The sequence below is a fragment of the Theropithecus gelada genome, chromosome 7a (assembly GCF_003255815.1).
Source record: "Theropithecus gelada isolate Dixy chromosome 7a, Tgel_1.0, whole genome shotgun sequence".
In the NCBI taxonomy this organism is placed as follows: Eukaryota; Metazoa; Chordata; class Mammalia; order Primates; family Cercopithecidae; genus Theropithecus; species Theropithecus gelada.
The window spans coordinates 20,167,111-20,190,752 of record NC_037674.1 but is presented as its reverse complement, the minus strand read 5'-3'; the positions used below and the strand labels follow the sequence as shown (position 1 = coordinate 20,190,752).

The 23,642-nt window shown below is 40.0% G+C and overlaps 1 protein-coding gene across 5 annotated transcripts in view; it reads right to left on the bottom strand.

Moving 5' to 3' along the window:
* Positions 1-370: 370 nt before the first annotated feature.
* TRIM69 (tripartite motif containing 69) overlaps positions 371-23,642 on the bottom strand; it is a 36,611-nt gene continuing 13,339 nt past the window's right edge. Inside the window, exons 3-8 of one of the 5 annotated variants that reach the window (XM_025390328.1) lie at positions 15,490-15,966; positions 14,104-14,199; positions 11,376-11,609; positions 10,576-10,598; positions 10,366-10,490; positions 371-969 (exon numbers count right to left, since the gene is read on the bottom strand). In XM_025390328.1, coding sequence (XP_025246113.1) covers positions 428-969; positions 10,366-10,490; positions 10,576-10,598; positions 11,376-11,609; positions 14,104-14,199; positions 15,490-15,966 — 1,497 coding nt within the window. In that variant the 3' untranslated portion in view covers positions 371-427. Of the gene's footprint in view, positions 970-10,365; positions 10,491-10,575; positions 10,599-11,375; positions 11,618-14,103; positions 14,200-15,489; positions 15,967-23,642 lie in introns of all 5 variants that reach the window. The other 4 variants (XM_025390330.1, XM_025390332.1, XM_025390329.1 and 1 more) reach the window with 4 other exon arrangements.

Genomic DNA, 23,642 nt, shown 5'->3' with positions numbered 1-23,642 from the left:
AAATAAGATGAAAATGTATATCGAAAAATAATTAAATAGTAAGAAGAGTGAACTCCTGAAAATTCATCTGCTAAGGGTCATTATGCTGGAAAATATGACAGCATGATAATTTCTGGGCATATTTGAAAAGGGTTCCCAAACATCACGAAGTCAAGTTGCAGTTTGCTCCAGTAACAGTAGCATGATGATCACTCTCATGAGAGTGGCTCCTGTGTCACGAAAGACCCCAGAGAAGAATCATATCTTGAAAGGCTCCAGTGAAATCCATTTAGGATACTGAAAGAATGGAATTTGATTTGTGCATCCTCTTTTCATTATTCCATAGTTCCCCGTAAATTGAGAAGAGAATCCAGTGAGACAGTGAGACTGGTAAAATATTTCAATACCTCTTTAATAACACTCTGAATTTGTATAATAGTATGACTCATTACTGTGGATGTAAGATGTGCAATGGTTCTTTATTCTCTCCACCATCATTAAGGCAGGGGCAGAAGTAGGGATAAAGTTTCTCTATGAAAGTGTTACTGAAGGTATAAATGTGAGTCATGGTTTTAGCATTGTAGAAGGACACCTGCCCTCCTTCATAATCCAGGTATATGCCCACTTTGTCGAGGTTGTTAGTCAGTGTCAGACTGCAAGAAGGCAAATCCAGAGCCTTTAGATCAGTTTGGTTCCTTAGTCTTAAAAGCCAGAATCCTTGCTCAGGAGTTAGAGGACAGCTGCCTTTCCGAATGATGGATTCTCTGACGACTCCAACTGTCCATTTTGTCTTCTTTGCTACTTCTACTTCCCAGTACCACTTTCCAGAGGTGAAGCCTCTTGAGCCCAGCACAGCCACACTTGAGTCAAACCTCTCTGGATCATCAGGCATTACCTTCTTAATGTCACCATGCCAGACGCTGGTTTGGTTTTTGGAGAGCACCAGATTTGGGTGAGCTGTTTTAGGGTCCAGAGTTAGTGGAGATAGGCCTAGTAAGAAAATAAAAGAAAAGGGGGTAAACACAAATTCCCATAGTGAAAGATAGTGTTTCATATTCAACAGTACTTTATCTCCCCATACACATAGACTCTTAGACAGGCAAGCAATTACTTACATGCTTTTTTTTTTTTTTTGAGACAGACACTCTGTTGCCCATGCTGGAGTGCAGCAGTGCGATCTCGGCTCACTGCAACCTCCACTTCCTAGGTTCAAGAAATTCTCATGCCTCAGCCCCCCAAGTAGCCAGGATTACAGGTGTGCACCACCACACCTGGCTAACCTTTTTAATTTTTTAGTAGAGATAGGGTTTCACCATGTTGGCCAGACTGGCCTCGAACTCCTGGCCTCAAGTAACCCGCCTGCCTCGGCCTCCCAAAGCACTGAGATTACAGACATGAGCCACCGCACTTGGCCACTTACATGCTTTTTATTGTTTGGGTATCCATGTTACTATATTCTAGACATTTTTATATTTAGTGTAAAAATCCGGGTTTACCCTGAAGTAATTTATGCTCTACTAAAGGAAACAATACAAATAATATAAACCTGTACTAATAAATATAAGAAAATACAAATGCCAAAGGGGTAAACATTAGGTAGGGATGTTCTAGAAAAGCTTTCTGAGGAAGGTAAGTATTCGGTTGTGATATATATGCGATGTATTTAGGATGTTTTGAATAAACAGAGGGAAAGAAATAAATGGATTAAAAACAGTCCCTTGTGTGGAAAAGAACACAAGAGCTTGCCTGTTAGACACAGGCAAGACTGAACTAATTGGTACAGAGTTTAGAGGACAATAGTGAGAGGTTTATGTTTGTTTAACAGATGATGAGATTTTTGAGATCTGGAGTGGTTTATATCATTGATACTCATAACGTGGTCCACATACCATGTGGTTAACAGTCTGGGACAAAGATATATAGAAATTAGGAGTAAACTTTTAGAAACCTTCATAATAAATTGACAGTAATTGTATGCCAGTTGAATCTAATAATTACAAAATTGGGCTTGTACTTTGTAATCTTTCCCTTTTTAATTTTACTTTTTTGAGTAATTTATATTGTATTCTACAAAAGTATTAGTCCATGACAGATTGAGACTTTTTAAATTGGCCCTTCATCACAGATAATTTTACAAGCATTGATTTAGACAATTCAAAGGGCAGCAGCATAAAAAAGAATATCTAGGCTAAATGAAGAGAGGTTGAAAGCTGACCAGTAAGAGGATGACACAAATTCCAGATGTGAGATCATTGGACCTTGGCATGAAATTTGATAAAGAAGACATAATATCTATGTGTGTTCATACCATGGACGCAGATACATATATGTATGCATTCATGCATTTGTTGTTATTGGATTTATTTATCCTTGGAAGCAAAATCAATCTAGTTTTTTTTTCTCTCTCTCTCTTTTTTTATTTTATTTTTTTTATTTTTTGAGATAGAGTCTTGCTCTGTCCCCCAGGCTGGAGTGCAGTTGCACAACCTTGGCTCACTGCAACCTCTGCCTCCTGGATTTAAGCAATTCTCCTGCTTCAGCCTCCCGAGTAGCTAGGATTACAGGCATGCACCACCACACTCAGGTGATTTTTTTGTAATTTTAGTAGAGACAGGATTTCACCACGTTGGCCAGGCTAGTCATGAACTCTAGTCTAACTCTATCTTCTCAGAAAAACCTGAGTCTTTTCCATCATCCCAAGGACTTCTCTTTCCAACAAGAGGCTTTGAAGAATTAAGAATCTTAAATTTTTCCATATAGGCTAAATCCCTATCTGCTTACATATCCCCATTCACTTTGGGTTGTTAATCTTTCTGATGTGAGGACTAGGTTTTCTTTGGAGGTATCATAAAGACTTTTTAGCAACCTTTTGGAATCCCAGTCTGCTCTCTTTGCTAAGCCTCTGATACACCTCTAGCTAGTTCAGCCTGCATTGGCTCTGAAGATTCCTATGAGTCAGCTTTTTGTCCTCTCTTTCCTTCTCATGCTGTATTCGTATAACAAAAAGTTCTGTTAGCTCCACCTTCAAAATATATCTTGTGCCCAAACACTTCTGACTACTTCCAGAAATATCACTGGCCTGGAACTACTGCAATAGCTTTTCCCCTCTTGCCCATCTGCACCCTATTCTATACATATCATGAATGAGATCATGCCATTTTCCTGCTCAACATACTTGTATGTTTACCACCACATCTGAGATAAAATCCAGAGTCCTTACAGAGGAAAAAAGAGCCACATGATTTACCTAGCTCTCTACTACATCTCCTACCACACTCTCCCTCATTTACTTTGATTCATCCACCCTTGCCTTTTGGCAGTTCCTTGAATATAATGAAGTTCATTTCTACTTCAGGGTCCTTACAGTTTCTTCCCTTGTGCTAGAATGCTTTTTTCCCGTATTCACTCCACATTGTTTGGGCATTTGTTCATGCAAATATTTTAAATTGAATAATTCCCTAAGCTAGAATAGGCAGACTACAACCAACAGGTCAAATCTGGCCCACTGCCTACTTTGTAAGTAAAGTTTTATTGGAGTACATTTATGACCATTCATTGATATGTTGTCTGTAGCTTCTTTTTCACTACAAGAGCAGAGTTAAGTAGTTGCAACAAAGACCATACACCTGCAAAGCCTAAAATATTTACTCTTCAAACCTTTACAGAAAAAGTGCCAGCTCCTGCTCTAAAGCAACAGCCTAATTTATAAGCCTGGCAGAAAAGGAGAATATATGGATCTACAAAATAAGCAAAGACTTAGAACTAAAAAGCATGGAATATATTTTACAAAGGTCTGACCACAGTTAACCATAGAAAAACAATTTCCCACTCTGTATAGAGGGAGAGTATATAGATAAATAATACATTATTAACAGTCATGTATTAAATAAATCTCATTTGGTTTTCTTGATGTAAAATTATACCAAAAATTTAAAAATCAGTTTGCACTTTAAAAGATTGCTAGAAGTGAAGTTTGGCTTTACAGAGCAAAGTATACAGGAAGAAAAACTCTGTATCATACTAAGGCGCTACAGTTTGCTGAGCAGAGTAACACAGAGGAGGGAACTTCACAGAAACTTTTGAACATTTACAAAGGGATTCTCTCAAGGCTGTGGCTGAGTACTGATCTGCACATGCATGTAGTGAAACTCGTCAAGGCCAAAGAAAGAATCTCCAGAAATCAGTAGACCGAACAATTTCTGCAGCTCACACAAGGCTGGGAATAATTTTCAATCTTGCCAACCAGAATGGAAAAATGTCATAATATGTCAACATCAGGTAGAGTAATCAGAAGGGTATGTTACTTTAGAAAATGGACTAAGCGCTAGATTAAAGGCTATTCTTGAACCACTCTAACAAGGCTTTATTTAAGCCTCAAAAGGAACAAATGATTTCATACAATGTTAACTGCATGCCAGAGTTAAATTCAATAGAACTGAAAGAACTACAACAAAATCCAGCAAATATAAAATTCACCAATATGAATTCATCAGTATGAACAATATGAAATTCATTGTATTTGGCATCCAGTAAAAAATTACCAACCAGAAGAGACAAATCTCCGGGCAGCAAAATTTCAAATAATTTACATTAACACTCTACCCTCAGGGAGAGGGAGCATAACTACCCACTCCTTAAGCGTGGGCTGTGCACAATGACTGCCTTCCAAAGCATACAAGTGTAGAAGGAGGAAAAAAGAGTATAGTAGAGAAACCTGACACTTTCTCAGCCAGGTGATGAAAGTCAACATCAATAGTCATAAATCATGTTGACAGTATAAACACTTAATATGACGTGATGACAATGGAACTTTAACGCTACTGTCTTCGTCTCCCAACTCATAACCCAAATTTTATGAGGAAAACATCACACAAATTGCAATAGTGCAGCATCCTTACAAAATATATGACCAGTACTCCTCAAAACTGTCTAAGTCATAAAAAATAAGGCAAGTTTGAGAAACTGTCACAGCCAAGGGGAGCCTAAAGAAAATGACAACTTAGTGTAATCTGGCATCTTAGATGGGAACCTGAAACAGAAAAATGACTTAGGTAAAAACTAAGACAATCTAAAGGAACTGTGGATTTAGTTAATAATGTATCAATTTTGGTTCATTAGTTGTTAAAAATGTTAAATCTAAGATGTTAATAATAAGGAAAACTGAGGATGGGGCATATAAAAAACTCTATACTATCTTCTCAGTTTTTCTGTAAAATTAAAAAATCTAAAAGTGTCCTAAAAAATAAAGCCCATTAAAAAGTAAAAGATGGCCGGGCGCAGTGGCTCAAGCCTGTAATCCCAGCACTTTGGGAGGCTGAGACCGGCGGATCATGAGGTCAGGAGATCGAGACCATCCTGGCTAACACGGTGAAACCCCGTCTCTACTAAAAAATACAAAAAAACTAGCCGGGCGAGGTGGCGAGTACCTGTAGTCCCAGCTACTCGGGAGGCTGAGGCAGGAGAATGGCGTGAACCCGGGAGGCGGAGCTTGCAGTGAGCTGAGATCCAGCCACTGCACTCCATCCTGGGCGACAGAGCAAGACTCTGTGCTCAAAAAAAAAAAAGAAAAGAAAAAGATTACTAGCCAAGCAAAGCAGCAGGAAAATATGACTCTCAGTCAGGAGAACAATCAAACAATAAAATCAGGCCCAGAAATGACAATGATGATCGAATTAGCAGACAAGGACATTAAAATGGATAAATGTCTTCCATTTTTTTAAGAATGTAGAGGAAGGCATGAACATGGTGAGAAGAGAAAGGAAAGATATTAAAAGACCCAAATGAAACTTCTAGAGATGAAATGAAATGTATATAAAATGAAAATATCTTGAACAATATTAAGAGAAGATTAGACTGTGCAGAAGAAAAGATGAGAACTTGAATAACAATAGAAACCATTTAAAGTGTGAGGCAAAAAAAGACTAAAATAAAGACTGAATATCGATGACATGAGACAACTTGACAGTATCAAGCTGTCTAAAATATGTAAAATTAGACTCCAAGAAGGAGAGAAGGAAAAGGGGTTGGTAAAAAAGTATTTGAAGAAATACCAGCTGATATTATTCCAAATTTGTTGAAAATTATAAACTCTTAGATCCAAGAAGCTTAATGAATCACAATCAGAATAAATACAAAGAAATCACACCAAGACCCCATATAATCAAATTGATGGAAGCAAGTGACAAAAAGCAAGTCTTAAAATTAGCCAAAGAGGGCCGGGCGCGGTGGCTCACGCCTGTAATCCCAACAATTTGGGAGGCCGAGGCAGGCGAATCATGAGGTCAGGAGATCAAGACCATCCTGGCTAACACAGTGAAACCCCGTCTCTACTAAAATACAAAAAATTAGCCAGGCATGGTGGCGGGCACCTATAGTCCTAGCTACTCGGGAGGCTAAGGCAGGAGAATGGCATGAGCCCAGGAGGCAGAGCTTGCAATGAGCTGAGATTGCGCCACCGCACTCCATCCTGGGCGACAGAGCGAGACTCCGTCTCAAAAAAAAAAAAAAAAAAAAAAAAAATTAGCCAAAGAGACCAGGCACAGTGGCTTATGCCTGTAATCCCAGCACTTTAGCACCAAGGCAGGTGAATCACTTGAGGTCAGGAGTTGGAGACCACCCTGGCCAACATGGTGAAACCCCATCTCTACTAAAAATTTTAAAACAAATAAAAAAAGTTAGCCAGGCATGGTGATGCGTGCCTTCATCCTAACTACTGGGGAGGCTGAGGTAGGAGGATTCCTTGAACCCAGTAAGCAGAGGTTGTAGTGAACCGAGATCAGGCCACTATACATTCTAGCCTGGGCGACACAGCAAGGTTCTGTTTAAAAAAAAAAAAAGAAGATGATGATGAAAGGGAAAGCTAAAAGGCACTCAATCCAAAAGAAGGAAGGTATAGAGAAAAAAAGGAAGAAAAGCCAGATAGTATGGTTAAAAAACAAATAACCAAAATGGTTGATTTAAGCCCAGTTTTACTAATAACATTAAATGTAAATAGTCAAAACACTTCAATTGACAGACAGAGATTGTCAGATTGAATAAAAAAGCAAGACTAAACTATATGCCTGCTACATAAAACCTACCTAAAATATAAAAACACAAGTTAAAAGTAAGGTGATGGGAAAACATGTATTGTGCAAACAGATAATTTTGATTGATTAAAGAAACAAATCTAAAGAAAACCAGAGTGGTAATACTGTATTAGACAAAACAGATTTCAGGGCCGGGCGTGGTAGCTCATGCTTGTAATTCCAGCACTTTGGGAGGCTGAGGCAGGCGGATCACGAGGTCAGGAGATCGAGACCATACTGGCTAACACGGTGAAACCTCGCCTCTAATAAAAATACTAAAAATTAGCCGGGCATGGTGGCAGGCGCCTGTAGTCCCAGCTACTCGGGAGGCTGAGGCAGGAGAATGGCGTGAACCCGGGAGGCGGAGCTTGCAGTGAGCTGAGATCGTGCCACTGCACAGGGATAAAGATGAACATTTTATAATTTTAGTGAGATTGAGTCATCAAAAGATAATAACAATCTTAAGAGTGTATTCACCTAAATAATAGAGCTGCAAAATACATGCAGCATCTTGAGGAGTTTTATGACCAGTCAGTGACTCACTTGGTAAATTGGACTGTATTAAAATTTAAAATGCTTGTTCTTTGAAAGACCCTGTTAGAAAATGAAAAAGCAGCCAGGTGCCGTGGCTCATGCCTGTAATCCCAGCACTTTGGGAGGCCGAGGTGGGTGGATCATGAGGTCAGGAGATCGAGACCATCCTGGCTAATATGGTAAAACCACATCTCTACTAAAAATGCAAAAAAATTATCCGGGCGTGGTGGCGGGTACCTGTAGTCCCAGCTATTCAGGAGGAGGCTGAGGCAGGAGAATGGCGTGAACCTGGGAGGCGGAGCTTGCAGTGAGCCGAGATCGAATCACACTCAAGCCTGGGTGACAGAGCGAGACTCCATCTCAAAAAAAAAAAAAAAAAGAAAAAGAAAAGGCAAGCCATGGAGAGAAAATATTTAAGAAATATATATCTGATAAAGGATTTGTATCCTTTACAACTTAATAATAAAACAATTTAATAAAAATATAGACAAAAGATTGAACACAACCAAAAAAATATATGAATGGCAAGGAAGCACATGAAAAGACGCTCAGGAAGGTTGCTCATTAGGGATATGCAGCTGGGCACCACAGCTCATGCCTGTAATTCCAACACTTTGGGAGGCTGAGGTGGATGGATCACTTGAGGCCAGGAGTTCAAGATCAGCCTGACCAACATGGCAAAACCTCATCCCTACTAAAAATACAAAAATTAGCTAGGCATGGCAGTGCACGCCTGTAATTCCAGCTACTCGTTAGTCTGAGGCAGAAGAATCACTTGAGCCTCGGAGGCAGAGGTTGCAGTGAGCTGAGATGCACCACTGTACTCTAGCCCGGGCATCAGATTGATACTCTGTCCCACCCTCCCACCAAAAAAAGAGATACTACTATACATTCAATAACATGGTTTAAATTAAAAAGATTGACAATATCAAGTTTTGGAAAGGATATAGAGAAATGAATTTTCATTAATTGCAGGATGGATAAAACTACCATGGACTACCCCATGTCCATCAATTGGTACACGAATAAGTAAACTGAATGAATAATCATGATTATTGTTACATGGAACAACATAAGTGCTCAAAAAGCATTATGCGGCCGGGTGTGGTGGCTCACACCTGTAATCCCAGCACTTTGGGAGGCCGAGGTGGGCAGATCACAAGGTCAGGAGATCAAGACCATCCTGGCTAACACGGTGAAACCCCATCTCTACTGAAAATACAAAAAATTATCCAGGTATGGTGGCGGGTGCCTGTAGTCCCTACTACTTGAGAGCCTGAGGCAGGAGAATGGCGTGAACCTGGGAGGCGGAGCTTGGAGTGAACCGAGAAGGCGCCACTGCACTCCAGCCTGGGCAACGGAATGAGACTCCATCTCAAATAAATAAATAAATAAATAAAATTAAAAACAAAAAAAATGTGCTAAGTGAAAAAAACAGATACAAAACACTATATAATGTATGCTATCGGCCGGGCGCGGTGGCTCAAGCCTGTAATCCCAGCACTTTGGGAGGCCGAGATGGGCGGATCACGAGGTCAGGAGATCGAGACCATCCTGGCTAACCCGGTGAAACCCCATCTCTACTAAAAAATACAAAAAACTAGCCGGGCGAGGTGGCGGGCGCCTGTAGTCCCAGCTACCGGGGAGGCTGAGGCAGGAGAATGGCGTAAACCCGGGAGGCGGAGCTTGCAGTGAGCTGAGATCCGGCCACTGCACCCCAGCCTGGGCGACAGAGCGAGACTCCGTCTCAAAAAAAAAAAAAAAAAAAAAAAAAAAAAATGTATGCTATCGCTTAGACAAAAATTTAGAAAAGACACATTTAAGGTGAAATAAAACATGTCAGTGAATGTTAGAGGCAGAGAGTAGAAGGAAGAAATTGATTGTAAAGAGGCATGTAGGAACTTTTGGGAGTGATAAAAATCTTCCATATTTTGATTATGGCGATGTTTACCTAAGTGTATGTATACATCAGAACTCATCAAATTGTGCCCTTAAAATTGGTTAATTTTACTCTATGTTAACTATATCTCAGTATAGTTGATTTTTTTCGATGTCAATTACCTGGAAAAATTTGTGATTTTTCATTAAATCAGGGATTTATTTGTGATTTCTCATTAAATCAATAACCATAAACAATAATAATAATGAGTCTATGAATTCTATAAAAACTCTGTTTAGAATTTTATTTCTATAAAGATTTTTATTTAGAACTTTATTTGATGTTCTTGAAATGCCATGTGTGTTACTTTGTCTTGCTCAGTCCTTTGGTATCTGCAGGAACACAAAAACTTAGTGTCCTTCTTAGGTAGGTTTATTTAAATTATTGGTTTTCTTCTGAAGCACTGAAGATCTAAACAATCTTCTAAAATGTTCTACACTATGAACATCAAGTACAAGAGAAACTATAAAGACCCAGTGTGCATACAAAGAGTATGTACAGAAACCTCCTCCTCCTTCAGAGCAGAGAAGCCCCTGGGATTCATATAGCTGATTTAGCAAAACAAGATAAAATTTTGGCTGTTGCCACATTCCATAAAACAGTCAAAATCATAGGCTAATGAGTAATCCTGATAACAAACTCGTATCTATTTACGAGCACAAAGTCATGAATTCTTAGGTCATGGCACTAGAAGAAATTCAGTCATACCAACTAGCCTCCTTTTGGCCAAACTGTACCCCTTCCCTATCCCAGACTATAAAAACCTAATTAGGGCCACAGAAGAGGTCCCACAGATTAAACATAGATTAGGAGCCTCAAGAACCAATAGTTACTACCCACTGATACCTGGACAGAGAGTGTCCTGCATTTCCCTCCATACCATGTACTGGATAGGACCTTTGTACTGGCCAGGGTTCAGCTTTCTGGAAATAAGCTCTCTGGTTGCCAGCACCCTCATTCCTTGCTCCAAGCTGCAGGGGACATAAATCATTTATCCTTAGACATCCTCCAGAGACTCAGGGAATGATATTAAGAGTACCATAGGGAAACACTTACCTATCTAAGAGAGTTGTGATGTCCTAGAAGAAAGGAGAAAGAGAGACATCAGATGCCTGTTCATCAACTCCCAAAATTTCTTTGGTGATACCAGCCACCACCAGAATTTGTGCAGATGGTCCCCAACTCATCTCTACCAACTTCTTTCATCCTTCATACACTTTTTCTAATCTTCATCCCTTATCCTAACCCAGGTTAAACTGATCTTTTGCTCCTTCTAGAGTTCCCTTCTACAGGGAGCAAAGCAGAAGCCAATAAGACAATACTTAAGGTTAATCTATCTTTACCTATACTTTCAAATAGTCTCAGAAGGAAAACACAGTAGGTATCCCAGTCCCAAGGCCACTTTTCCTTACTGTAGCTAATTAAACTTCTGAGTGATGGTAACCAACGCCTCTTTAGAGGTGAAGCTTAAGAAAGCAAAGGTTAGAAAACAGCTTTTCAGACAGGTCAACTTATGATTGCTGAGAGCCAAAGATACAACTCATGCTGCAAATTTTTTATTTTTGAGAAATAAAGCGTCAAGCTCTTTATGGAAAAATATTAAGCCATTAATATATACTATTAATAATGGAATTTAAAAATCTTATTTCCTAAGAGGATGAAAGTAAAGCTTTCTGCTGTGCATATAGCTGAAGTAGCCTCCTCCTTTTCTTCCAGAGAAACTTAAAAGCACTACTTAACTGTTTTGTTTTGTTTTGTTTTCCCTGGATGTGAAGAGCCACTTCTGCATTCTTTCCAAACCTCTTCCCCCCTCTAGGTAGGAAGGTACCCATAATCATATTGGTGTGGATTCTCACTTTGAGAAAGTCGAAGGAGTTCTGTTGTTCCGTCTTTGCCTGAATGCTCACCAACATATCCTTGGCTAAGAGACATTGCTCCTGAAGCTGGCTCAGATTCAGCTCCATCTCCTCATTCAAGGCTTTCCCCTCTTCCCGGAGCTCAGTTAAAATGTCCTTTTCTTTGCTGTGCAGGAACTGATGCAGCTTTAGAAACTCCATGGACACATGTTGCTGCAGATGTAGCTTGTTTTCCTGGAAACCTCCATGATTATCACCATAGTTATTACAGAGACTAGTGCTTGGGGATGGAGACCCACCCCACCAACACTCACACACTTGGGAAATACCATCACAGAAAAATGTATACAAATGGCTACTGAGGCCGGGCGCGGTGGCTCAAGCCTGTAATCCCAGCACTTTGGGAGGCCGAGATGGGCGGATCACGAGGTCAGGAGATCGAGACCATCCTGGCTAACACGGTGAAACCCCGTCTCTACTAAGAAATACAAAAAATAGCCGGGCGAGGTGGCGGGCGCCTGTAGTCCCAGCTACTCGGGAGGCTGAGGCAGGAGAATGGCGTGAACCCGGGAGGCGGAGCTTGCAGTGAGCTGAGATCCGGCCACTGCACTCCAGCCTGGGCTACAGAGTGCGACTCTGTCTCAAAAAAAAAAAAACAAAAAAAACAAATGGCTACTGAATATCAAATTCAACCATACTAAAATGAGTCCTTTGGGAGACTTATTCCTTTTCCAACTAATTTAGTAGTTCAGGATGAAATAGGCAAAAGTGACCTCTTTTGCAAAAGTGACTCCTATTGCAGTACTCAGATGGTCACCAATGCCATACTAAATAAGACTGTGGAGTTAATCAAACATTCTAGAATGAATGATAATACCCTCCTAGATTGGTAAACCAAAAGCTTCCAAGTGGTACTGTTAAGACTGGGGGTATTGGGAGGCTGGAAGAACTGTCCTAATCCAGAAATCAGAACTTGGGGAATGCCACTGTTACACTTGCATCTTTTTCCTTGGGTGAACTCAACATCCTCACAGGTAAACTATTTGACATCCTGGCTTCTCAGTTCCTCATTCTCCTCATGTCTAGTGATTTCCACATTTATTGATTCATTCCTATAGTCTCACCTAGGATTTTATCACCCCCAGCAATTGCATCATCTCCAAAATAACTTTTTATGCACCAGGCCCACTCAGACACTCCTATTGCAACAATTATTGGATCTCATTGAAACCTCCTATTCACCGATCCCTCCATTTCTATTCAGGAATTTCTACCTTTATGTCCTCTCTTATCTAGCTTGGATTCCATGGTCCATAATTATTATTGCACCCTTAAGATAGTCTTGGCTGGGCACAGTGGCTCATACCTGTAATTACAACACTTATGGAGGCCAAGCTGGGAGGATTGCTTAGAACAGGAGTTCAAGACTGGGCAACATAGTGAGACCCAGTCTCTCCAAAAATAAAATAATTAGCCAGGTGTGGCAAACTAGTCCCAGATACTCAGGAGGCTGAGGTGGGAAGATTTCTTGAGCCCAAGAGTTTGAGGTTACAGTAAGCCCATATCCACCTCTTCAATATCATCTTGCTTAGCATGTTACAGCTTTATTGGCCTTTTCTCTGTTTAACATAGGAGCTAACTTTCTGTCTCAGGACTTTTCCATATGCTGTTTTCTATTCCTAGAACATTCTTCTCCAGGCCGTCTCCTTCATATTCCCACTCACCCAGTTCACTTGGGTGAGTTACTTATCCTTCAATTCTCAATTTTTAATAAGTGACTTCTTCAGAGAACACAACTCCCCCCCCAGTCTAGATTATGTTCTCCATTTATATGCTATCATCATACCCTATACTTTCATTTATAGTACTTATCACAGTTGTTATTTAATTATTACTGTTGGGACTGTTTAATTAACAGCTGTCTCCCATCCCCAATATCTAGTATTATGACCCACTCAATAAATAGTTGTTAAATGAATGAATGAACGCTCACACCAATAGGAACTTTTACAACAGGAACAAGATTTTCTGGAGACACCATTACTTCCATATATCCATCTTCTTTCCCTGAGTCTCCATATTTTTTCTTCCAGATGCCAAATACCTGAGAAGGCTCTTCTCCATAGAATAATGAATAAAGAAACAGAACGTCCAATACAGCACCCCCGGCCTAGAGGCTGCTTTGCCAGATCTCTAGCCATTAATGTTGTCCTAGAGTGTCTATGAAGTTGAAACTGAAGACAATAGCTGTATTTAGTTTGGAGGAAGCTAAGAAAGATCAAATCAAATGGAAAAAGCTTACAACCTTGGAGACCTAGTCCAGAGGTGTCTGGTTATAAACTCAAAGGAAATAAAGGTATTTCTTTGGACATAGCAATCTTTAGTTATTGATTTTTTTTTGATAAATTCCTTTTTTTTTTTTTTTTTTTGGCATAGATAAAGCCAAAAACCAGACACATTTCAATCCCACAACAGTCACCTGGTGACTGAACCATCAAAAAGATTAGCATATTAGGGGAAAGGTTAATCTGCTCTGTTGGTCAGCTATTAGGAACCTACTCCACCACCATATTCCTTTCCACCCTACAGTCTCAGTTTTCCAATTCTATAGCCTAGATACCATTTAGTGTGTTGATAATATGTGTTAGGCACCTTTGTACCCATAGCTGAAGTTACATGGAGGGTGTGTTCCAGTTCTATCTCATAACCCCTCTTTCTTGCTCCTCACCTTGTGAGCAGCAATAGCTTCCTTCTGCATGTTCCTCAGGGACTGAAGCTCCTTCAGAGTTGTCTCCAGTTGACCCTGTTGGATGGCAAGCTCCTCCTGGGAATACCAAATAGAATTAACCCACACTGACTCAGGAGATGAAGGACCATAAACAACATCTTCCCCAAGGCCCCAGTGTGCAAGAAAAAAGCAAGCTCTTGCTGCAAAAATCTTCCCCTTCCCTTGTATCATAGTTCTTGTCTCGTTCAAGAATTGTGAAAAAGAAAAGAAAAAAAAAAAAAAGAGGCCAGGTGTGGCAGCTCACATCTGTAATCTCAGCACTTTGGGAGACTGAGATGGGAAGATCACTTGGGTCTAGGAGTTTGAGACTAGCCTGGGCAACATAGTGAGACCCCATCTCAAGCCTGTAATCCCAGCACTTTGGGAGGCCGAGACGGGCGGATCACGAGGTCAGGAGATCGAGACCATCCTGGCTAACACGGTGAAACCCCGTCTCTACTAAAAAATACAAAAAACTAGCCGGGCGCGGTGGCGGGCGCCTGTAGTCCCAACTACTCGGGAGGCTGAGGCAGGAGAATGGCGTGAACCCGGGAGGCGGAGCTTGCAGTGAGCTGAGATCCGGCCACTGCACTCCAGCCTGGGCGACAGAGCGAGACTCCGTCTCAAAAAAAAAAAAAAAAAAAAAAAAAAAAAAAAAAAAAAAAAAAAAAAAGAATTACAGCTTAAAACTTAGTTTTTCTCTCTTAATAGCTAGCTACAGGGGTTTGAAGAAAGGAATAGAACTTTACACATTTTCCACTCTAGTTATATGCTATTCTCAGAATCTATCATTTTACTTGTGTTGTTCTCACTTGGAACACTTGTTTCTTCCTTCTGCCCTTCCAAATCCAAATGATTTCCCAGTTCAAGTCCTTTCCCTTTCTTTCACTATATGTCCCCTGACAATTTCATCTTTCTCTAGTCATTTCAGAAATTCTAAACCCTTAAGAATTACAAATGTGACAAAATTTAACTTTTAATAGTAGACTATCTTACATTGCTTCTGTTGTTTTCTTCATTTTAAACTTAACCAATTTTTGAATTTTTTTATAACAAGAGCAATATCTTATATATCCATATTCTACACAGTGTTTAGCAGAGTGCTACCATGGCAGAGTTTAGGTACAGATTTAATTGAGGGAGTAAGCCAGGGCTCCTCCACTGTTCCTTTCCTATAAGCAGCAACTCTAGAAAAAGAACTTTGCAAGATACGTTGTGCTTTCTGAGCAGTCTGGGTTTTCTAATCATCATTTGAATAAAGGGATGGGGTTGAAAGAAAGAAGAAGCCCTATAAAATATTTTTCCTAGTTTTTCTAAGGGATTGTTCAAGGCCCAGGGCTCACCCACCGTGAAGAAATGGACAGCATCAGAGATTTGCAGGAACTCCTTAGACTGCCCCACAGACAACCGAGCATCCTTGCATTGAAAGCAGATCAGTTTCCCATCTGGTTTACTGAACAGTTTCAGGTTCTCTCCATGCTCTGGGCACTGTGGATGGCCCTTGAGTAGGGGTAACTTCTTAATCTTCTCTACCAACTTGTCCAGTACAAGGTTGAATGTACAGTTGCTATACTGACATAGCATCTTACAGTCAGGACAGAATGTTTCCTTTGCTTGCAGCCTCCAAAAGTCTTGGATACAGGCTTGACAGAAGTTGTGGCCACAGCTTAGCATCAGTGGGTCATGGAACCAATCGTTGCACAGTGGGCAGTGTAGCTCCATAGTAATATCTTGTATCACCACTTTAGAAGGTAGGTGGGCGATTGAATCGTCCATTTCAACATAGTTGCCTGGATCGATGTTGGAGGAGGGGTTGGAGGATACCTTTAGAAAAGAACAGCTAGAATGAGTTTATCTTTCTTTTTGCCCATTTTAACACTCCAGGATGATGGGCTCCATTCCTAAAGGAGCTGAAAATTGGTACAACTAAAGTAAAAGCACATAATCTGTCCTTTGAAAGTGAACCAGTAAATTGAATATTTTCTGACATTATGGCATATGATGCTATTTAAACTTTAATGAAGAATCAAAGTAGAGGAAGAAACAGTACTAAGTCAAAGAAATGTACTTTGTTGTACATCTCTCTCTTTACCCACTTTCCCCATGTATCTGTTGAAAGTTTTATTTTCAACTTCTGCTCTACTAGTTATTACCTTTATTCTATTTTTGTTTTCTAGAAATTATGTATGAAGAATTGGAAAATCAATCAGATTCCTCAGTCAGTAGTATTATATCATCAACCATCCAGGGTCCTCTTCACTCCTTTTTAAAAAACACATTTCAGGCCGGGCGCGGTGGCTCACGCCTGTAATCCTAGCACTTTGGGAGGCCATGGTGGGCGGATCCATAGGGTCAGGAGATCGAGATCATCCTGGCTAGCACAAGTGAAACCCAGTCTCTACTAAAAATATAAAAAATTAGCCAGGCATGGTGGCGGGCGCCTGTAGTCCCAGCTACTCAGGAGGCAAGGCAGGAGAATGGCATGAACCCAGAGGCGGAGCTTTCAGTGAGCCAAGATTGTGCCACTGCACTCCAGCCTGGGCAACAGAGCAAGACTCTGTCTCAAAAAAAAAAAAAGAAAAGAAAAAAAACCACACACATTTCAGAAACGTAAATACAGAAGCTGGCGCAGTGACTCATACCTGTGGTCCCAACTACTCGGGAAAGGAAACTAGGAAGTACCTCAAAGTCATATAAATAAGTAGAGACCAGTGAAAAAGTAGCTACATAGGTAAAGTCCAATAATGCAGTTTTTGGTTTCTAACTCCTCTTTTTCCCCTATTCAATTTAAAAGACAAACGCACAAAACAATAGTTATGTGTGTTAATGGATATGCAATGTATAAAGAGATAATTTGTGATAATAACAACAAAAAGGAGAGAACAGAGCTGAAAAGGAGCAGTTTTTATAGTAAAATTTTTTGCTTTGTACTGTTAAAACTAAGTTGGCATTAATTCACCCTTGATCATTATAAAGTTGACTAATTATGACCCTCAGGTAACTACTAAAGAAAAAACTACTAAGCAATATAAAGAAAAAGAAAAGAGAAAGGAATCAAAATGTTATGCTAGAAAAAAATCTATCACAAAAAAGGGAAGTAATGAAGGAATTTAGAAACAAAAAAGCACATATAGAAAATAAATAACAAAATGGCATAGGTAAGTCTTTCCTTATCAGTAATTACTTTAGATGAAATAGATTAACTTCTGACTGAAAGGCAGAGATTAGGAAAATGGATAAAAATAATATGAACCAACTATAGGCTATCTACAGGAGACTCACCTTAGAACCAAATACACAAACAAGTTGAAAGTAAAAAGTTGGAAAGATAATCCATACAAATATTTACCCAAAAAAGATGTAGTAGCTCTACTTATATCAGGTAAAATAGACTTAAAGGTAAAAATTGTTAAACTTGTTACAAGAATACAAAGAAGGACATTATCAAGGATATGATAAAAGGGTCAATCCATTAAGAAGATAAAACAAGTATAAACATATACACACCCAACAACAGAGCCTCAAAATATGTGAAGCAAAAAGAGACAAATTTGAAGATAGAAATAGTTCTACAATAATACTTGTAAATTCCAATACCCCACAGTTTCAATAATGGACAGACCAACAAGATAGAAGGTCAGTAAGGAAACAGAAGAATTGAACAACACTGTAAGCCAACTAGACCTAATAGACATATAAAGAACACTTCATCCAACAACAACAGAATATACATTTTTCTTAAGTGTACATGGAACATTCTCCAGGATAGATCATATGCTAGGTCAGAAAACAAGTCTCAATACATTTTTAAAAGATGAAAACCAGCCAGGCACAGTGGCACATGCCTGTAATCCCAAAACTTTGGGAGGCCAAGGTAGGTGGATTGCTTGAGCTCGAGAGTTCGAGACCAGCCTGGGCAACATGATGAAACCCTATCTCTCCAAAAAAAAAGTACAAAAATTAGCTGGTCATGGTGACACATGCCTGTAGTCCTAGCTACTCAGGAGGCTGAGGTGAGAGGATTACTTGAGCCCAGGAGGTCAAGACTGCAGTGAGCCAAGGTTGTGCCACTGTACTCCAGCCTGGGTGACAGAGCAAGACCTTGACTCAGGAAAAAAAAAAAAAAAAATCATACAAAATATCTCTTACTACAATGGAATGAAACTAAAAATCAATAACAGAAGGAAAACTGGAAAATGCATAAATATGTGAAAATTAAACAACACATTCTTAACCAATTGGTCAAAGAAGAAATTACAAGTAATATTAGAAAATACTTTGAGATGAGTAAAAACAAAAATGCAGGCTGTGCACAGTGGCTCACACCTCTAATCCCAGCACTTTGGGAGGCTGAGGCAGGCCAATCACTTGTGCTCAGAACCTTGAGACCAGCCTGGACAAACTAGTGAAACCCTGCCTCTACCAAAAATACAAAAAGAAAAAAAATTAGCTGGGCATAATGGAACATGTCCATGGTCCCAGCTACTGGGGAGGCTGAGGTAGGAGGATCACTTGAACCCAGGAAGTGGAGGTTGCAGGGAGTCAAGATCACACCTACGCACTCCAGCATGGGTGACAAAACAAGACCCTGTCTCAAAAACAAATTAAAAAACACAGCATGCCAAAACTTATGGGATACAGTGAAAACAGTGCTAACAAGGAAAGTTATAGCTATAAACACCTACATTAAAAAAGAAAGACCACAAATCAATAACCAAAATTTTCCCTAGAACTAGAAAGACAGGTACAAGCCAAACCAAAGCTAGCAGAAGGAAAGAGTAAAGAATATAGGCAGAGCATGGTGGCTCATGCCTGTAATCCCAGCACTTTGGGAGGCCAAAGCAGAAGGATCACTTGAACCCAGGAGTTGGAGACCAGCCTGGGCAACACAGTAAGACATCATCTCTACTAAAAATTATAAATAATAATTTTTAAAAAGGCCAGGTGTGGTGGCTCATGCCTGTAATCTCAGCACTTTGGGAGGCCGAGGTGGGCAGATCACTGAGGTCAGGAGTTCAAGACCAGCCTGGCCAATGTAGTGAAACCCCATCTCTACTAAAAATACAAAAATTAGCCAGGCGTGGTGACGAGTGCCTGTAATCCCAGCTACTCAGGAGGCTGAAGCAGGAGAATCACTTGAACCTGGGAGGGGGAGGTTGCAGTGAGCTGAGATCGTGCCATTGCACTCCAGTCTGGTTGACAGAGCAAGACTCCATCTCAAAAAAAAAAAAAAAAAAAAAAGCCAGATGTGGTGCATGTACCTGTAACCCCAGCTATTTGGGAGACTGAGCTGAGAGAATCATTTGGGCCCGGGAAGTCAAGGCTGCAGTGGGCCATGATCGTGCCACTGCACTGTAGCCTGGGCAATAGAGTGAGGCCCTGTCTCAAAAAAAAAAAAAAAAGGCAAAAGAAAAACAAAATAAAAGAATAGAAAAGGATAGAGAAAAATTAATGAAATAAAAATGCAATTCTTTGGAGGGAAAATCCACAAAATTTAGAAACTGTTAAGTAGACTAATAAAGAAAAAAAGAGAGAAGATTTAAATCACTAAAATCAGAAATGAAAGCGGGTAAATTAGTATAGATCTTATAGAAATAATTATAAGAAACTATGAGCAATTGTATGCCAACAAACGAGCAACCCAGATGAAATGGAAAAATTTCCAGAAACACATCAACTACCAAAACTGACTCAAGAAGAAATAGAAAATCTGAACAGACCTATACCAGGTAAAGCGAGTAGATCAGTAATCAAAATCCTCCCAATGAAGAAAAGCCCAGGACCAGATGGTTTCACTGGTAATCCTACCAACTATTTAAAGAATTAATACCAGTCTTTCTCAAACTCTTCCAAAAAAACAGGAGGGAACACTTCCTAATTCATTCTGTGAGGCTAGCTTGTCTTGGTCCTAAAGACCAATAAAGACATCACACAAAACAAACTATTTTTAGTTTTCTTTTTGCAAAAGAGTGAAAAGACAACTTACAGAATGGGAGAAAATATTTGCAAATCCTATAGCAGATAAAGTCTGGTATCCAAAATAAAGAACTCTTAGAACTCAGTAGCAGAAAGATAAACAACCCAATTTTTAAAAGGGACAAAGGATTTGAATAGACAATTATCCAAAGAAGATAAACAAATGACTGACAAGCACATGGGAAGATACTTAGTATTACTAGTCATTAGGAAAATTCAAATCGAAGCCACAATGAAATACCCCTTCACACTCACTAATATTACTATAATTTTTTAATGGAAAATAATAAGTATTGGTGATACAGAGAAATGGACTCTTGTACATCGTTAATTGAGAATACAAATTTGTGCAGCCACTGTGGAAATGAGTTTGGCAGTTCCTCAAAAATATAAACAAAAAATTACCATAAGACCTACCAATTCCACTTCTAGGAATATACCCAAAAGAACTGAAATTCAAACAAAAACTTGTACATAAATGTTAATAGCAGCACTATTCACAATAGGCACAAGTGGAAGCAAGCCAAATGCACATTAACTAATGAATGGAAAAGTGTGCCATACTCATACAATGGAAGATTATTCAGTCAGAAAAGGGAATAAAGTACTCATACATGGTACAACATGGATGAACCTCAAAAACATTATGCTAAGTGACAAAATCCAGATACAAAAGGTCACATATTATACGATTCTATTTATAGGAAATATACAGAACAGGTAAGTCTATAGAAACAGCAGATTATTGGTTGCCAGGGCTGGAGAGAAGGAGATATGGGGAGTGACTGTTCATATCACTGGAAGTGACTGGGCATGGGGTGTCCTTTTGGGAGGACAAAAATGTTTTGAAACTAGATAGAGGTGATTATTATACACCATGGTGAACGCACTAAATGCCACTGAATTGTACATTTTAAAATATTAACTTTATGTTGTATGAATTTTACCTCAATTTTTGAAAAAGTGGAAGCTATAGGCCGAGTACAATGGCTCACGCCTGTAATCCCAGCACTTTGGGAGGCCAAGGCAGGTGGATTGCTTGAGCCCAGGAATTTGAGACCAGCCTGAGCAACATGGTGAAACCCTGTCTCTACCAAAAAAAAAACAAAAAACAAAAAAAACAAAGCTGGGCGTGGTGGCGTGTGCCTGGAATCCCAGCTGCTCAGGAGACTGGCTGAGGCTAGAGAATTACTTGAACCTGGGCCGTTGAGGCTGCAGTGAGCCTAGATCATGCCACTACACTCTAGCCTGGGTGACAAAGTAAGACCCTGTCTCAAAAAATTAATAATAATAAATTGAAGCCATTTGACTTTTTTTTTTTTTTTTTTTGAGACAAAGTCTCACTGTTTCGCCTAGGCTAGAGTGTAATGGCATGATCTCTGCTCACTGCAACCTCTGCCTCCCAGGTTCAACGAGTCTTCTGTCTCAGCCTCCCGAGTAGCTGGGATTACAGGCATGTGCCACCATACCTGGCTAATTTTTTGTATTTTTAGTAGAGACGGGGTTTCACCATGTTGGCCAGGCTGGTCTCGAACTCCTGACCTCAAGTGATCCACCCACCTTGGCCTCCCAAAGTGCTGGGATTACAGGTATGAGCCACCACGCCCAGCCCAGAGCCAGAATTTTTACATTGAATAATATCCTGCTTTGCAGGATGCTATATAATGTCTTCCACGGTGGGCTACTATTTGATGAATAGCCACCAGAAGTGACTTCAATCTCAGTGCCTAAAGGTCTAATGGTGTAAATAAACATTCAGTGATGCCAGCTTTGTTTCTATGCCCATACTTCCTGGGGCATAGAAATGAATAACATGGAGGCTCTGACCATGAGCTGCTCATATCTGGACCTTTACTACATTTATGGAACCAGGGCAAAGTGCAACTAGAAGTCCCAGGCTTCTATTTTCAACTTGCATATCATCTTCCTCTGAAGGATAAAAATATAGACAGAAGATGTACTCTGAGGCAAAATCCCTGAGAGTTTGTCCAGAGGTTACTCTCCTGTTCCCAAAAGGAAAACTGGAGCTCAGAGGAGTACAAACTTGCTCTGACACTCAAGTCTTTGGTGGAATCAGGGAATTCAAAGAACTCTATCCTCAAGGCCAGAGCTATTTCCATCTGCCATACGTCCACTAGAGAATTGGAGTATCCAGAACTGCTCTGTTCCTCATTCCTAACCCTGCCCATTCCCAGTTAGAAGTTTATATTTACCTCTCCTTATGGGCTTAGTTTCCTTTATATTCAGATTTATTCTAGCCACGGGAACATGGCTAAACATTCTTTGCTTCATGATCAAATTCCATTCTCATTAATAACTATTTATATTGCCCTCATTCCATATCTAGATTCTCACTTTTGTTGTCAAAATGCTTTTGCTTGAGTCTCTAGCCCTTTGCTCTATAGTTTCTCACATAGCCTGTGTTCCCTATTGCTGATATCTGATCTCCCCAAACCTGGGTCTTGCCTGTCTGGACCTAATATGGCCATCTTCTCTTTGAATGTTGCCTTTCAACCATTCTCTGTAGCCTCTTTTTCTGAAACTCTTATCAGACAGATGTTGAAGCTTCTCACTCCAGTTTTTATTTCTATTAATTTCTTTTACATATCTTCTAGCTCCATAACTTTCTGTGCTTTGCTTTGGACATTTTCTCCCATTGTTGTTTTATAGGTGCTATTTATTTTTTATTTCTCTGAACATCTTTGAATGAGGTGAGTTCTTCCTGAATCAGCTATTTGCAAGACACTTGTATGAGGATGGAGGCAGGGTTATATTTGAGGCTGTTTTCTTTATGAAACAATGTTCCATGGGTTCTTTTTTCCCCGTGATCAACACTGCAGCATCGTTTGCAATGCAGAGTCTCTCTCCTCCATTCTACATCAGCAACAGACTGATTTCTGAAAATACGGCCTATTTGTCCTTGTTCAACTTCACCTTTCCTATATCTCAAATCTGTGTAACAAATGGTTGCAGGAAAGCCCAGCTTAAGCCTGCTTGCCTGTTCTCTTTGTTCTGTACCAGGGCTTGTGGGTCATGGCCAACAGGATGGGGTACTTTCTTTGGAAAAGTACCACCTCCCTTCATGTAAGGTCCACATCCCTAGGCATCCTCCCTCACATTCCTGCTTGACTTTCACTATGTTTGGCAGTCCTTCCTCACAGATTGTAGTCCAAGCTATTTGATGTCTCTAGTTTCATTGCAAATTGTTTGTCTATTTTTCATTCTCCTTGTGGTTTTTTACTTAAAGAAGGATGAGTTTCTAAGAGAAGGGGGATAATCAGTTTTTAATCCACCATTTAAAAACTAACACTTAAGGCTGGGTGTGGTGGCTCACGCCTTTAATCCCAGCACTTTGGGAGGCCGAGGTGGGTGGATCATGAGGTCAAGAGATTGAGACCATCCTGGCCAACATGGTAAAACCCCGTCTCTACTAAAAATACAAAAAATTAGCCAGACGTGGTGGCGGGTGCCTGTAGTCCCAGTTACTCAGGAGGCTGAGGCAGAAGAATTACTTGAACCCGGGA